The sequence below is a fragment of the Falco peregrinus genome, chromosome 3 (assembly GCF_023634155.1).
Source record: "Falco peregrinus isolate bFalPer1 chromosome 3, bFalPer1.pri, whole genome shotgun sequence".
NCBI classification, from domain to species: Eukaryota; Metazoa; Chordata; class Aves; order Falconiformes; family Falconidae; genus Falco; species Falco peregrinus.
Genome location: NC_073723.1, coordinates 103,903,225 through 103,917,993, shown reverse-complemented (window position 1 = coordinate 103,917,993; position 14,769 = coordinate 103,903,225). Strand labels below are relative to the sequence as shown.

Sequence of the window (14,769 nt, the reverse complement as noted above, 5' to 3'; positions counted from 1 at the left end):
GGACATCATCTGTGTTTTCTTAAACAACAAGGGGTGTCTATATAAGTCGTACAGCAAGGTGAGGAGTGCATCTGAAAATGTACAAACAGTTTCCTGAAACAGCTGTGGGAAGAAGAAAATATCAGGCATATCACCTGCTTCAAGTATACAAAATCAGCTTGTATTTAACATTTGCTAGTGGATTTTGCAGTAGTATATAAGTGTTAGAGGAAGCTTTCTCTGGCCAAGAAAGTCAAATCTTACATTTTCAGGGCTGAGTTTGGTCCTCTGGTTGTTCTAGTCTGGCCTCTTCTGCATTTCAAAAGTCTGTAAAGAATGCGTCAGGCTTCGAAGATGAGCCTTTACAGTTTGGGCTCACAGCACAGCTGACCTGAGGACAGCTATTACAGCAAAAACTTTCAACTTTCTCAGTAGGAATTACTGTAGCATCTGAAAACTATTAAATCACTGGTATGGTGTCCATTTTTTACCCTTCCTTTCTACATGTAGGTATGTTGTCAGCAGAAATCATGCAGAAAATTTGTGTAGGTGTAGAAGTCTTGAGTAACTCCTTTAAATGCTACAGTGTTTTAATTTGCACTCCTCAGACTGACACACCACAAGCATGGCAATGCTACTGACCAAATTGGATATCCTTCTAGGGCCACTATTAGCAATGAATGTCTAGAGATGGACAGGAACTAGTTATCGGAGCTATTAGTCGAGATTTATTTTCTATAGCGTAAGGAAATAAAGTGATGTTCTGTCAGCTATTGGAACTTAGGTTATGGAGTAATAATTACCTTGTAAAGCGTACTTGGGCAGGAGTGTGAACTTTTGGAAGTCAGTGTAGCTGATAAGCGTAGTTTAACTTAAAAATGGGTCAGGTCATACGTGGTGATAAGTAAATGAATCGGTATCAAAAGTGCCTTTGAACTGCTTTACTGGGAGAGTTATGGGCAGATCCTTTTCTGAAAAAAAACACCCACCCCAAAAACCAAAAAAACCCCCACACAACACTCTCCTGTAACAAACCACCAACAAACAAAAAAATCCACCTCAATTTTGGTCCTGATTGCTTCATGGTTTCTTTTTCATTAAAATAACAACTTTGTGGATCAACAACTGTCAAGATTCTGAACTGAAAGGAGGAAGTTTGTGCCTTTCTAACAACTGTAGAGGTGGTTTGTAGTGTAATAACTGAGTACTTGTTTTGCTGGCCTTTAAGGTTGAAGGCAATATCTTGCCTACGTGCTTGTTAGCAGTTCACAACAAGCTGTTAAAATTTTAAGAGTTTATTATTGAGTGCATTCTAAGAGGAGTATCTTAATGGAATATACATCTTTTATTTAGAACTTACAATAAGTGCTTATTTTGTGAGTGATGTTTAAGGTGAATGTTAAATCTGCTTTTTAGGTTTACCTTTGCTTGTGCAAAGAACAATTGCAAGAACTATAGTACTGCAAGAAAGCATTGGTAAGGGTCGCTTTGGAGAAGTCTGGCGAGGGAAGTGGAGAGGAGAAGAAGTCGCTGTGAAGATCTTCTCGTCAAGAGAGGAACGCTCGTGGTTTCGTGAAGCAGAAATCTATCAAACAGTTATGCTACGGCATGAAAACATTCTTGGATTTATAGCTGCAGACAACAAAGGTTAGTGATACTATGAATGCATTTTACTAATTGTGTACACAAACAGAATAGATCAGGGGTCCTCAAACTACAGCCTGCGGGCTGGATACAGCCCCCCAGGCTCCTCAGTCCGGCCCCCGGTATTTACAGAACCCCCCCGCCCCCCCCGCCAGGGGTTGCAGGGGGAAACCAAGCAGCCACAGACGACTGCCACTTCATCCGTGTGCTGACCCCCTGTTTAAAAAGTTTGAGGACGCCTGGAATAGATGGTAAATAGATGGGAAAGATAAAGTTGTCAGGATCTAATTAAGAGTAGCAAAAAATACTTTTGTTACTGGAGCGTTTCAGAGTTTGGCTAGTGTTCCATAGGTTTAATGAAGGAAAAAAGTGCATTCTCCTTTTTCTGGAAAGCATGCTTTGATTAAATTCAGAAAAAAATCTCACACATTTAATGAGGTGTAATTTCTACAAATAAGTTATAATAATGGCTAAGGTTGGTATCAAAAAGGAGATGCCTTGTCCTGTCAGCCCACACATGTGCTGGACACCTGTACTCTCTTAATAGTCTGATAAGATAGATGTGTGGAACCAAAAGAGTTCATGTCTAATCCTGTTGTCCTAATACAAAGTAGGAGGTAGACGATTCATTTTTAAGAGTGAGATATGAGAAGTTATTCATTTAGAACTCCAGTTGGAAAATAAATTGGCAAAAGGAGGTTAATGATTTGTTCCTAGTGTTTAAAAAAAACTTGTGCATGTTTGCTGAAGCTCTCATGATAAGCCTGTAAGTATCCATTAAGATGGACAGTCTAGTAATTTTTTCAGCTTGATTTGTTGCAGTTTGTCAGGTGAAAATTTCTTGGGTTTTTCCTGCAGTCCAATTTAAGGCAAAAGAATCTGGCAAAAACACAGAGGTTTTTGATTTCTTATATTAAAGGGAGCTAAAATACTATGTTTTTTCATCCAGTTATTTTAATCTGAAATTAAATGTTTCAGATTTTAGTAATTCAGAAATTACCACAAATGGCTTCTGACTTTTTTGTGAAGAAAGCATTAATAGAAAATTCTGTCCTCTTAGGGAGGAGTCAGGAATCCACACACATCCTGAACTCTTAAAGGGTTCTTGGTTTTGGGAGATTTCTTAAATGGTTTTAGTGTAGTTGAAGTATACATGTAAACAGAGCTTTCTTTAATTATCACAAGATTAACTCCAAGTATCCATATCTATATAAATCTGTAGAATTGGAACAAAACCCAAGAGGTTTTCTGGAATGCTTCCTTTATCCAGGAAAGGGTTTGCTAGCTATAACTAACTTGCGCCTAACAGATGTTTTTGCAACTTGTCAATGTCCAAGAGCTTGCAGATCTATGGTATACCAGGGTTCTTCCTGCAGCTTACTGTTAGAAACTGTCTTACTTTCATGCCTAAAGTTGCATTGGATATTCATAGCACCTGTGAGAGCTTGAGTTTGTTCTCATGGACCTGGTGGAATACCTGGAGTCTGGATTTAAAATTAGTAGACCTGTTGCATTAGACATAAATGAAAATCCATCTCTGCAGAAGCCTTAGGTACTGTGTCTGACTTAAGTGTAAAGGATATATTGCAATATCTTGGCTATAACTTTTTAACAAAATTAACAAATTAAGTATACTACTCTCCCATTTTGCCCCAAACCCATTGATAGTTTGTCCCAAAAATACACTTGACTACTGTGCAAAGGAGGTATGAGGAAGGCTTCCTAACCAAACGGGTTACTAAAATAATTTCCTAATTGTTGGTTCAGGTTCCAGATGCAATAGGGTAAAATTCCATTTGACTTGGTCATGTTTATGTTCCTTTTAATATAATCTGATATAAAATTGCTTCTGGTTTCTGTTGTTAATATGCTGTACATAAAGGAAAAAATCCATAGCTGATAGATTATGCCTTTATTTGAGGCTTTAGGGCAAGGCTTTTCTGTTTTCTTGACAACTAGTTGGCAATTGGTTTATGAAAAATGGATAAAGATGTGTTTTGAAAATGCTGCTGCTCTTGACTATTTTCTAACACTATTGCTGTCTGAGCAGATGTGGAAAGCTGGGTTACACAAATGCAGAAATCTCTGTACAACCTTCTGCATTCTGTCAGTGAGGAAATACGTACATGGCATGCTCTCTCTGGGTTACGCATTCAGGTCCTGAATATTGAAGGAGGCTGATGCATCAGCTCTTGTTTAGAATACTTCAGGCCACCTGTATCCCATTAAATGGGAAAACACAGAGGGACTGTTATGGAGGTAGTTTTTCCAGCTTAGTAGGTGTGCCATCATGGTACTCTGAAAGGAGCAAGTGTATCACAAGGTGGCTTTAGAGGTCAGTGGCTTAAAAACACCTCTTAATGGTCTTTCATTGTAGATGCTGCTGCTAACTGATAAAGGCTTATTAGATGCCAGGTGCAAGATGAAGTATTAGTTCACAGCAGTAATAGCTGTGAAGGATTTGCATCCATTTCTCTATACAGCAGGCTGTTGAATGCATTTAGGAGTTACTGCAGCCTAGCTGGAATGCACAAACTCATTAGACTATAAGAATCTGACTGTGTGCCTGAGACCTTGCAAAGATTACTACAGAGATACAGCAGTAAAAGGAATTACTTGTGCAATCCCCATTCAGTGCTGGCTGAAAGCTTATCTATGAAGAAATCTTAGGAGTAAGTGTCATGTATCATGAGGACTTGAATTTCCTGACAGGTAGCTTGTGGTGGAAATGTGGGCCAGTGTCATGCTGCAGACTGCTAGTAAAAACATTAATTAGGAGATTCCTCTTAATGCAACTGTGCATTTTCCATGGCTGCAGGAGAACATCTAGCTGGCCACCATACTTCTAAAATTGGGAGAGGGCTTTTGGGTAGAATGGTGCATGTATGGATTAGAAAGTGTTTAGAAGCACAGACAGATCGGCTTAAGTCAGTGGTGTTAGCTCAGATGGTGGAGTCGTAAAGCTTGTGACTGAACTACTGTCTTCACTCATTCTACACTATTTATAGTTATTCCACGTGCCTTAATGGTACATTCTCCTCTACTTCCCCACAGCTCTATGGTGTTCAGGCTACAGGAGCTGGTCCAATCTGTCTGCTTTCTCATCCCAACATTTACTGGGAAATAGGTGTTGCTGTTAAGCCATCTTGCAGGCTGAGAAGCAGTGAATGATTTTAACTGCAGTGGTGTTCTGTCTGGCAAGCACGTTTGTTCTGGGTTGCTTGTTACTTACCCAGGAGTATATGCTACTTTCAAATATGGCTAGGTCAGGAAAATCACTTTCTGGGCCATGTGTTGCCTTGTTTTTGAACCACCTAAACAGATTGGGGGTTGGGTGGAGTTTTTGTTTTGTGTCTTTTCTAACACTTTTCAACTAAGTATCTAGGTATCGGGGACACAATCTGCACTCTTCTACTAGAAGAGCAGTGGCAGCAGCCTCTGTTTACACTATTGCGGGTTTCCCTGGAATAGCTGTCTGTAACCACGACTGTATGTAGTTTGTTACAAGTAAGGGGAAGTGTTGCCCTGTGTACTTTCAGATGATTTTATGCACTAAAATACTTTAGCCTCTCCATTCCTTCCCTTTAATTGAAAGCTGTGCTTCCCTAGGTGAAAGTTTTGTTCAGTCAGACTACCTTACGTGGTAAGTAGATCCCCAAGAATGATATTAAGCAAAATTATATTAAGCAATATGCTGTGGAAAAATGAGCAGAATTCCTTCCTCTTGAGAAAAGTAATATTTGAGCCATTTATTGTTTTTGAAGCTCTGGCTTTAGCCTGAGAAGGAATTTGACTGGAAGATCTTGCTAATCTACACGGCTAAAGTGCTTTTCATCAATTTAATCTGATGACTGTCTCAGCGTGATAGTTGTTTCACTAACAAAATAGCAGCCCTCTTCCAGCCACAGAAATATCTTCCCTGCCATGTCCCTGAACATCTAATTTCTGAGAGTTTTCTAGCTCTCTTGATCTCTTTTCTTTTTCCTCTTTTTTTTTTTTTTTCTTTTTTCTGTTACATTTTCTGCATGCCAAAAAAGGAGGCTAACTTATTCCTGTCTCTACTTGGAAACACTTTACTAGATGATACTGGAGAACATATGCAATTAGGCAGCTTCTGTAATGTCTAGGCAATTCAGCTTAGAACATAAGTCTGCAGTTCAAAACTGTTGTACCAAGCAATCCTGTCGCACGTTAAAACGTAGTATTTGGTTTAAAAACAAGCATGTGCAAAGTCCAGATTTTTGTTTTGCTCATACCAATGTGGAAAAAGTATTTTTCAGTGAAGTGAATTCAGTCAATTCAATTTCAATTGAAACTTGATTATACATATTTGATAAAGCAATCATAAATTTCTTCAAGAGGTAGCTTGTCTAAGGTGGATATTGCTTGGACTTCACTAGTGTTTTTCTCAAACTGTAATCAGCCTTCTAACAACAAATCTGAAAGCTTCTTTATTCAGAATTTCAGATTGTTAGAATTGCAAAAGAAAATCCTCTTACTTCCAAGTGATTTTGATGGTCTAAAATACTTTGAGGTTTCTTGCAAACAACTGAAATAATAAGTAATCTCTTATAATAGGTTTCTAGGAACACACCTAAGTTTATGTAATGTTCTTGAAAATTCTGAAATTGCTTGAGATTCTTGATTGTGGTGTGTATCTGAACCAAATTAGGTTACCTTGTCATGGGAGGCTGTGCTACTCTGTATGTAATTACTACTGACTGTAATTACTTTTTCTTACCTGATATAATGCAAATCCTGTGATTGAAAGCTTCATGGCAGATGCTGTTTACTGTACAGCCAAAAATACTCAGGTTCAGGTTTATTACTTGATAATAATAAACTATTGTCAACAGTATAAGCAGACTTAAGTTCATCACAACGTGTTCTGCTTAGATAGCTAAACAAATACATAGCTTGTCAAATACAGAAAGGTAAAGAAAATGTAGTAAGACCTATCTAATAGCTGGACATTATAGTTACTGCTGCATTTTAGCTTATCTGTAATTAATATTACTTGTGTAAGTTTGGATGAACGCTGCCCCTTCTTAAAATCTGGTTGGAGGGCCACAAATATTATTGACAATAGAAAAGAATCATGGCTCCTTTCAAATGGATAGCAAGCCCAGCTTTATATTTTTCTCCTTTGGAAGGAAGGTGAAAACAGACTGACTATTAAGACTTACGGGTAATAAATAGGTTAAAACTGAAGTAGAAGGGTCTGTAATAAGCAGCATAGTCTCTTCTTAGGTGGGTGCGTAGAGTTAAGAGGAGAAAGACTTTATGCAAGGACACTATAATCTTGATTCAAAGCAATGATAATTCTTCAGAAACTTTGACATCTTTAAAATACCTGTTTAAACACAATAGGTCTAGTAGACTACTTAAAATTAGATTACAAATTTCCTTATTGTTGTCTAGTTCAGAAAACTGCTGATATATCCCATTCATAATAAACAGGAGAAGAAATCAAATACAGGTTCAAGCAATGAGTGCGTATAGTGCAATGTAGGGCCATAACTGGTGAAGTAGTAGATTAAAACTCAGAAGAGAATATTCTGAACTGATTAAGTTCATTTTTATTATAAAAAACTTGTGCAGTTTTTTGGAGCTCTCTGAATATATATATGTGATGAGTGTACCCTTTCTATGCCTGTGGACGCATACCTGTTTCTAATGTTCTGTACTGCTGGTTCAGTGAAGCTATAATACTGTTGCACTGACTTTTCAGAGACTGCTACTCCCTTTGGAAAAGGTCACATTTAATAGTATGCAGAGTTCTAAGAGTTAAATCTTAGGCAAAGTTGCAAAAGAAGCATCATTCCTAAATATAAAATACCTGAAATAATAATAACAAATCTTTTCCTTTTTTCTTTTAAAAAACAAAGCTTGGGAGCCGCTTCTGTGGGCATGTTATAAGAATCTCCCCACTGCAATAGCAGCTTTCTAGTGGTGTCTTACACTTTAGACCATTGCCTGCTTGTTTAGCCTGTTTAACAGCTTAGCTGAGACTATGCTTTGACTGTAGCAAGGCAGAATTCTTTTTCTATTATGCGAATTCCTGGAACGTGGATTAGACTTCTATCTGCCTACTCTGGAGCATTTGGTGGCAGCTTAATTTTTTTTTTTAGCTTTTTAATGGCATCACTGGCCTCACTAGAAACATCCAAGTAGAAGGGATGCTTGAAAGTCTTGCCACACCTACCCAAGTGTTTATTTAAAGATAAGCACAAGTACTTCTATAAAGGTAGTTTCTGTCAATCAGTACATCAGACATTTTGTGCCTCTTAACTCTTCTGGGCCAAGCCTCCTCTTTTGAGGGGCATGGAAGAAGAGGGGAAGGAAATGTGAGGACCTCCTATTTGGAAATTATTGTGGTTTAACCCCGGCCGGCAACCAAGTACCACACAGCTGCTCGCTCACCCCTACTCAGAGGGGTGGAGAGGAGAGTTGGAAAGGGATGTAAAACTTGAGGGTTGAGATAAGAATAATTTAATAATTTAAACAGAATAAAAAGGAAAAAATAATAATAATGATGGTAATAGTTATAATAGAAAAGGTGGGGGAAAAGGATAAAATACAGAGCGAAAGGGAGAAAGGAAAAAGTGATGCACAGCACAACTGCTCACCACCTGCTGACTGATGCCCAGCCAGTCCCCAAGTAACTATCTGCCGACCCCAGCTAACCCCCCCAGTTTATATACCAAGCATGACATCCCATGGTACGGAATACCTCTTTGGCTGGTTCAGGTTGGCTGGCCTGGCTGTGTTCCCTCCCAGTTCCTTGTGCCCCTTCCAGCCCTCTTGCTGGCAAGGCCTGAGAAACTGAGAAGTCCTTGACTTCAGTGTAACCATTACCTGGAACAATTAAAACCATCAGTGCCTTATCAACATTGTCCTCACATCAGAGCCAAAACACAGCACTGTACTAGCTACTAAGAAAATTAACTCCACCCCAGCTGAAGCTAGGACAGAAACTAAAAACATTTTCAGCATGTTTATGATGGGAACTAATTTCTGAATTCTCTCCTTCCTATTCTTCATACGTAGTTCTTGAGTATGTGTTTTGATAATCCTTAGGGGCTACCACAAAATATGGTATCTCTTTGGTTTGTGCTGACTTTTCTCACTTGTTCTTAGGGAACAGTGGCTGTATAATTCAGGATGGAGGTCCAACTGAAGTATTTCATGGGATAACTAGGTTTTTTTAGAGATGAAAGACTCTTCTACAAAAGGAGCTAGCTATAAAAACACTTCTCAAATCTGCCATGAGAGTTGCTTTTATAACAAAAAAAAATTGGAAAACCTGTTTGGCAGAGTTGGGTTTTTCTCTGGGTATTTCTATTTCTTAGGTTAAAAAAACACAATGCTTTCGCCACCTCTTGATTTGAATTCCTTTAGTCTTTTCTCTGTGACTTGAAGTTTAAAGTATTTAGTGTCCGGTACTTCAATAATGCAAACAATTTAATTCTTACCTGTCATTTGTGTGCCTTGGGATATCTGGAAATGTTATGCCCTGTCTTGTTCTTCATAGTTCAGTGAAAAATCATACAGCAAACTGGTTTTCTCATAATCAGTAGTTTTTCATTCTCTTTACCCTTGTGCCTTCTGGAAACTTTGATTTTTGGCCAGCAACGGTGGGATTTGACTTCTTTTTTTAATGTGTCCAATTTCTCCCTGTAAGCCACTCCAGGAGGAAAAATCCACATCAGCTGCTGTTAACTGTAGAAACTGTCCCAGGCAGAGGCCAAACAGGTTATGGGAAGACTGAAGGAGTTTTGGGGAAAACCTTGAAAGATGTTTGTTGTTGGTTTTTTTTTTTTAATGGGTAGTCTGGACAATATCATGCTAGACTGATAGTGGCGGTACATGTTTTGCATCATGCATTTAGCACTGTTGTCATAGTGTTACCTCCCATGCCCAAAGCAGAAAAATTAGGGGAAGGCAGGGCCTGGCTAATACCCTGAATAGTTCACCTCAGTCATAGTGACATCAGCTTTCTATGGTTTGGCTTTTAGTTTAAATAAAAGAGAACTCACTAAGCTATTCAGAAGGTCTTGCATGGTAGTCCCAGTCTTTACAGAGACATCAAATTACAGGAATGGAAGTAAAGATTTAAGAGTCTAATTGGCTGAGGTTATCTGTAAAACATAATTTGTGCTTCATAAGCATTGCATAAAAGTGGCATGTATGGTTTGCTTGTCTTTTGTGTGTGTATGTAGTATTCATGCCAGTGTTTTTTTGCAGACAATGGTACGTGGACTCAGCTGTGGTTGGTGTCAGACTATCATGAGCATGGATCACTCTTTGATTACCTGAACAGGTATACAGTAACAGTGGAAGGAATGATAAAGCTAGCTTTGTCCACTGCCAGTGGTCTTGCTCATCTTCACATGGAAATTGTTGGCACACAAGGTAATCTTGCAACTATCCAGCCGGTCATGGGGATAATACTGGATTTTTTTTTTAAATTACATATATATAGCTCTTTCTACTATAATTCTCCTCTTAATTAGAATATTCAAACTTCTCAGGGTGTAGTTGCTTTGCAGACAGCTACTTACATGAAGGCAGCTTAACTACCCAAGGTAATCCCTTGTGGAGTTGAGTGAATTGAAAAATGTCTGCCTGGGACTTGTGATAATTTCAGAATGAATAGAACTTCTCCATTTGGAAAGTTTTATACTTTTTTTTTTTTTCCTATGGTAAATTCGGGTTTTGTGATGTGACAATCCTTCCCAAAAAAAGACCTATTAAAAGGCAGTAAGTAATGGTGCCTGTAGTATCATCTTAACTTTGATTTGAGACAGCACTATAGGTCTATTTCCAGAGATGCTGGAAACTTTTTTGTGGCAGGTAGTATGTGTATGTAGTAAATACTTGCAGGAAGAGGAAAGGAGCAGTAGTGTGGACTAATACAGTAGACATTTAAGCCAATTTTCTGTATAGTCAGCCAGTCCACAGTGAATGATTTTAGGAGTTACCTTGATGCATGTAACACAGCAGAACTGAAAGGAATTCTGTAACTTCAAACAAAATCTGCACCAGGCTTGGAATAATAGCAATTACCTTTTTAAAGATGTGTTATTTCTGGTTTTTTTCCTTACAGGCAAACCAGCAATAGCCCACAGAGACTTGAAATCAAAAAATATATTGGTAAAAAAGAATGGAACGTGCTGCATTGCAGACCTAGGATTGGCAGTTAGGCATGATTCAGCTACAGACACAATTGATATTGCCCCAAACCACAGAGTGGGAACAAAAAGGTAAAAATCATTGATGTCATGTGTCAGGCAACTTTTTATTATAAAATGCTTTGTTTTTTCTCATGCCACGTAGAAGATCTTTGTGGGTATAAACACAAGCAGCAGGGAAATTAAGAGTTCCTAGGCATTTCCTCGTCAGCTGGTAAATTAGTTAGCTGCTTAAAAAGCATATTGAACCTTAGCATCTATTACTAGCCTGTGTAAAATACTGAAAACTTCCAAAATCTTCTAAGGCGTAAGTATATATTAAAACAATTAGGAAATTTCATTAATGACTATTTTAGAGACTTCACTGCTGTACCTTTTATTCTTTTTGCCTTGCATTGCATGGAGATGTTGGTTGCAGCCCAGTCTGGAGTATAAGGCAGGATATTGACAGTGAAAGTAAGAAGGTGGATTCTTTTTCAGTATGTTCTGTCACATAGGCTTTGTACAAGATGCAGTGTCTTGGATGTGGGCTTTCATGGGATCCTATTTTTGAGGAAAATAGGAGAACTTAAAACAGCAGTTATCTATGTCATCTAATGCATAAATAGAATTATCAATGGATGAGTCAGTATACTCACTCTTTTAAAGGCCTACTTCTGAATTTGGAAATACAGGGTTTCTTGTCCTCAAAAGTTCAGAGCTGTTTAACTCTGATAGAAGTGCAGTTAAACTTACTGGCTGTAACTTGTCATTGCTGAACCTTCAGTCAGTAATAACTGGAAGCTGTTCTGAAGAAAAGATTCACTTCCTTTAGCAATCTGCGCAGCTATACAGCATACAGAGATAGCAGCACTAACAGTGAACCATAGCAACAGAGTTGTGTGATGCAGGCAATATCCTGTCCTTTTGATACCTGTAGGCTCAGTGGTATGTCAAACTGTAAGTTTGTATGCCTGTCAGAAATGTTTGCAAGTCCAGTAGTTCAGCACTGTACATGTTTAACTTCAGAATATGCCCTAGCAGTATTGAGAAGATTCTGTGGTATTGCCAAGTCACCAATCTATACATAAGTATTTATATATATATCTCTTTGGCGAGTGATACTGGGGTGGGGGGGGGGGAGGAGGTGATTGGGGTTTTACAATGAGCTAGGATGCCCCTTTAGCTGTGTCTTTTCAAAGCTTATTTTAATGGTAGTTATATTGCTGAAATTATGTTGTTCTAAAGCTCTGCTGTGCTAGTCCTTTGCCAACTTTAAAAATACCATACAAATGGTCAGATGAGATTTTTATTTTCTGAACTACTACTAGATTACAAAGTACTGGTCATTATTCCTTCTTAAAGTCTCCAGTAATCATTGGTAGTAAAGCAGCAGACTACTTTAGAATTTGTAGTTGCAAACTTAGTGGTGTGCAGGGCATGTACCACATGATTTAGTGTTTTCTACTCACACGCAAAGAAAAAAGATACGCAAATCTGTTAACTTTTAGTCTGTTCTTGGGAGAAAGTATCCTTTCAGCTGTGTCTATAGATCCCACTTAAGATCTCTCTTTGCATAGGCACTGTTAAATTGTTTGTTCATCTGCCTTATGCTTCTTTGCAAGGGTAAAACTATAGTAGCTCTTGCTTGCTGCAGTGGGCAGCAGCAGGACTAAGTCTGTTTCTCACTTTAAAGACAGTCACCTCTACCTCTCTGAAAACTTGTTCATTCTCATAAAATGCTTGGTACCCTCTTCCTCCCTCTTGTACATTCTTAGGTCAGTAACTCCGCACCTCTGATTAATTTGTCATAATAAAGTTCAGATCTTACCTATTCAATGGCAATTTTAACTCCCATTGATTGCCACTGCTGGCACCTCTTCTGCACATGGAAGCTCTGTGTGCTAGTTCAGGGAGACTTGACCAAGTTTATATTTTTCTCATGATTGTCTGTTGCAAAAACGTATGTTCTAGGGAGCAAGCAAGACTCGCTCTTGGGTGAGTGATCTAGGTGCCGAGTTGGACTGATGATTCTTCTCTCTGAATGAATCTTTATTTCTTTCCTGTTCAGAGGCTTAGCTTTACCAGAGGGTATGAGCTGTGTGCTTTCACAGCTCAGTCTGCAGCATAAAGCAGGGAATGTGAGCTTTAAACTGAGGAGGAAATAGAATCTCTGTCGCTCCCTGAGGCAGGTAAAAATACCAACAACAAAAAATCCAACTCATTCTCTCGTTCTCCTTTTTTTTTTTTTACACATGGCCCAACTCTTACTTTTGGTAGTTGAAATAGGCTGTGTTTAAAAAAAATTTGGCTGTGAATTCCACCTTGACATGGGTCTTTTCTGCAGTTTGTTAAACTCTTAAACCCAATGTGAGCAGAATTCTAGCTATGCTTGTAGAGAACCGGCTTGGTGAAGGGAGATGTCACACGCAACATGTTGTATATAGGTCCTGTTTGACACCAAGCTCCCTATAAGTTGTACAGGAAATTTAGGTAACTAATACAGAGCTTTTGGACTAAAAGGGGTGGGGCGAAGAGGTCAGTGGGCACCCAAAGTTTGACAAGGCAAGGCTCAATATAATTTGTAAACTTCTTTGTAGATTTATCCTCTCATTCTTGGAGGGTGCTGAGCTGCAGGCCTTGTTCAGAAGGTCAAAGTTAATCTATGTAGAGTAGTTCTTTCCAGAACCTAAAATACTGTTCCTGTTGAGGAGTGCATTTCCGATATGCATCTCCTTGTCACTTTACATGTTTCTCTCCCTTTTGTCTGATAGCTGTGAAGTGGCTAATCTGCTAATTACATTAGATGACCTACTTGCCTTTCGCCTCTCTTGTTCCAGCAATAATCTCTCAGACTTTTTGAGCAGTTAGTCACCATTCTGTGTTATGGAAGCCAAAGCCCATCTAAATGCATTGATGGAAGATCATGGTAAGAGGTCAATTTGCCAATAAATTCAGTGGAAGTCACGTTGCAGGGGGTGGATCTTTTGAGGTTATGAATTCAGCTCAGCTCCATTACCACGTTCAGGCCTCTTATGGTCTTTCCTGTTAAAATCCTTGTCTCAGTTTCTGTAAATCATCCTGAGGACAGTCTCCTTTACTGCTTGTGTGATTCTGCCTGATAGTCTTGCAGTGGTTGGGGGTTTCGGTTTGGTGTTTCTCCAGCTCCATCACTCTTCTCATCCCCATATGATCTTAAGATAGATAAAATATTCTTTCTTCTACACCTAAAGCTGATCACCATACTGTCAAGTACATGAAGTAGCATAAGATTATCCAATAATGCAAAATCCTTGGATAGCATTAAAACACTACCACAATCTTGCGTCCTTTATTTAAAAAGCTTTTGATAGGACATGGCCCAGAATAATTTGAACCTTATCGATATCAAAGACTGTGATATGTAAATTTCAGACTCCGCTTCTGTTCAATGAATACTGTCAAAGTAAACCTTATGTTCCTCTTCAGACAGTTGTCCTCTGCTTGTGCTGTGCTTATTACTTGTGGAGAATTTATATGCCTGCACAGTGCTTAGGAGAACTCCCATGTCAGCAACTCTTGTTGAAGTTCAGGACTACTAGCTGCATTATTGCTCTTTTGTTGATAGCCCTTGCATCCTTGTATGTATGTCACCTCCATAAGACAGAGTAGTGCTGTGAGAGTTTTGAAAGGTCCGACAATCCTGAAACTTGTTTCAAGTAGCATGTCTTGTATCATGCCTCCCATCCCTGGTGCTAGGAAAAGAAATTCCTAGTAGTATGTTGATGAAATGAAACTGTTCATAGGCTTCTGTGGCTGTTCCAGAGGCTGAGCTATTGCCTGAGACTGTATTCCACTCCTATAATCTGTGTGTGTTACTGCTTTACCTTTCAACTGTGCTCTCCAAAGCCCTGGTGTCAGTTTGCCTGCTTCAGCAGTATGTCAGCCTGAGATTGACAGGGCAGTGATGTGGAGAAACTCGGAACTCTGCTAA

General features: G+C 38.9%; 1 protein-coding gene across 1 annotated transcript in view; it reads left to right on the top strand.

The window, feature by feature from the left end:
* Nucleotides 1-14,769, top strand: part of TGFBR1 (transforming growth factor beta receptor 1) — a 36,667-nt gene that overhangs the window by 12,181 nt on the left and 9,717 nt on the right. Inside the window, exons 4-6 of the mRNA XM_055799394.1 lie at nt 1,396-1,626; nt 9,871-10,038; nt 10,733-10,889. Coding sequence (XP_055655369.1) covers nt 1,396-1,626; nt 9,871-10,038; nt 10,733-10,889 — 556 coding nt within the window. The remainder of the gene's footprint in view (nt 1-1,395; nt 1,627-9,870; nt 10,039-10,732; nt 10,890-14,769) is intronic.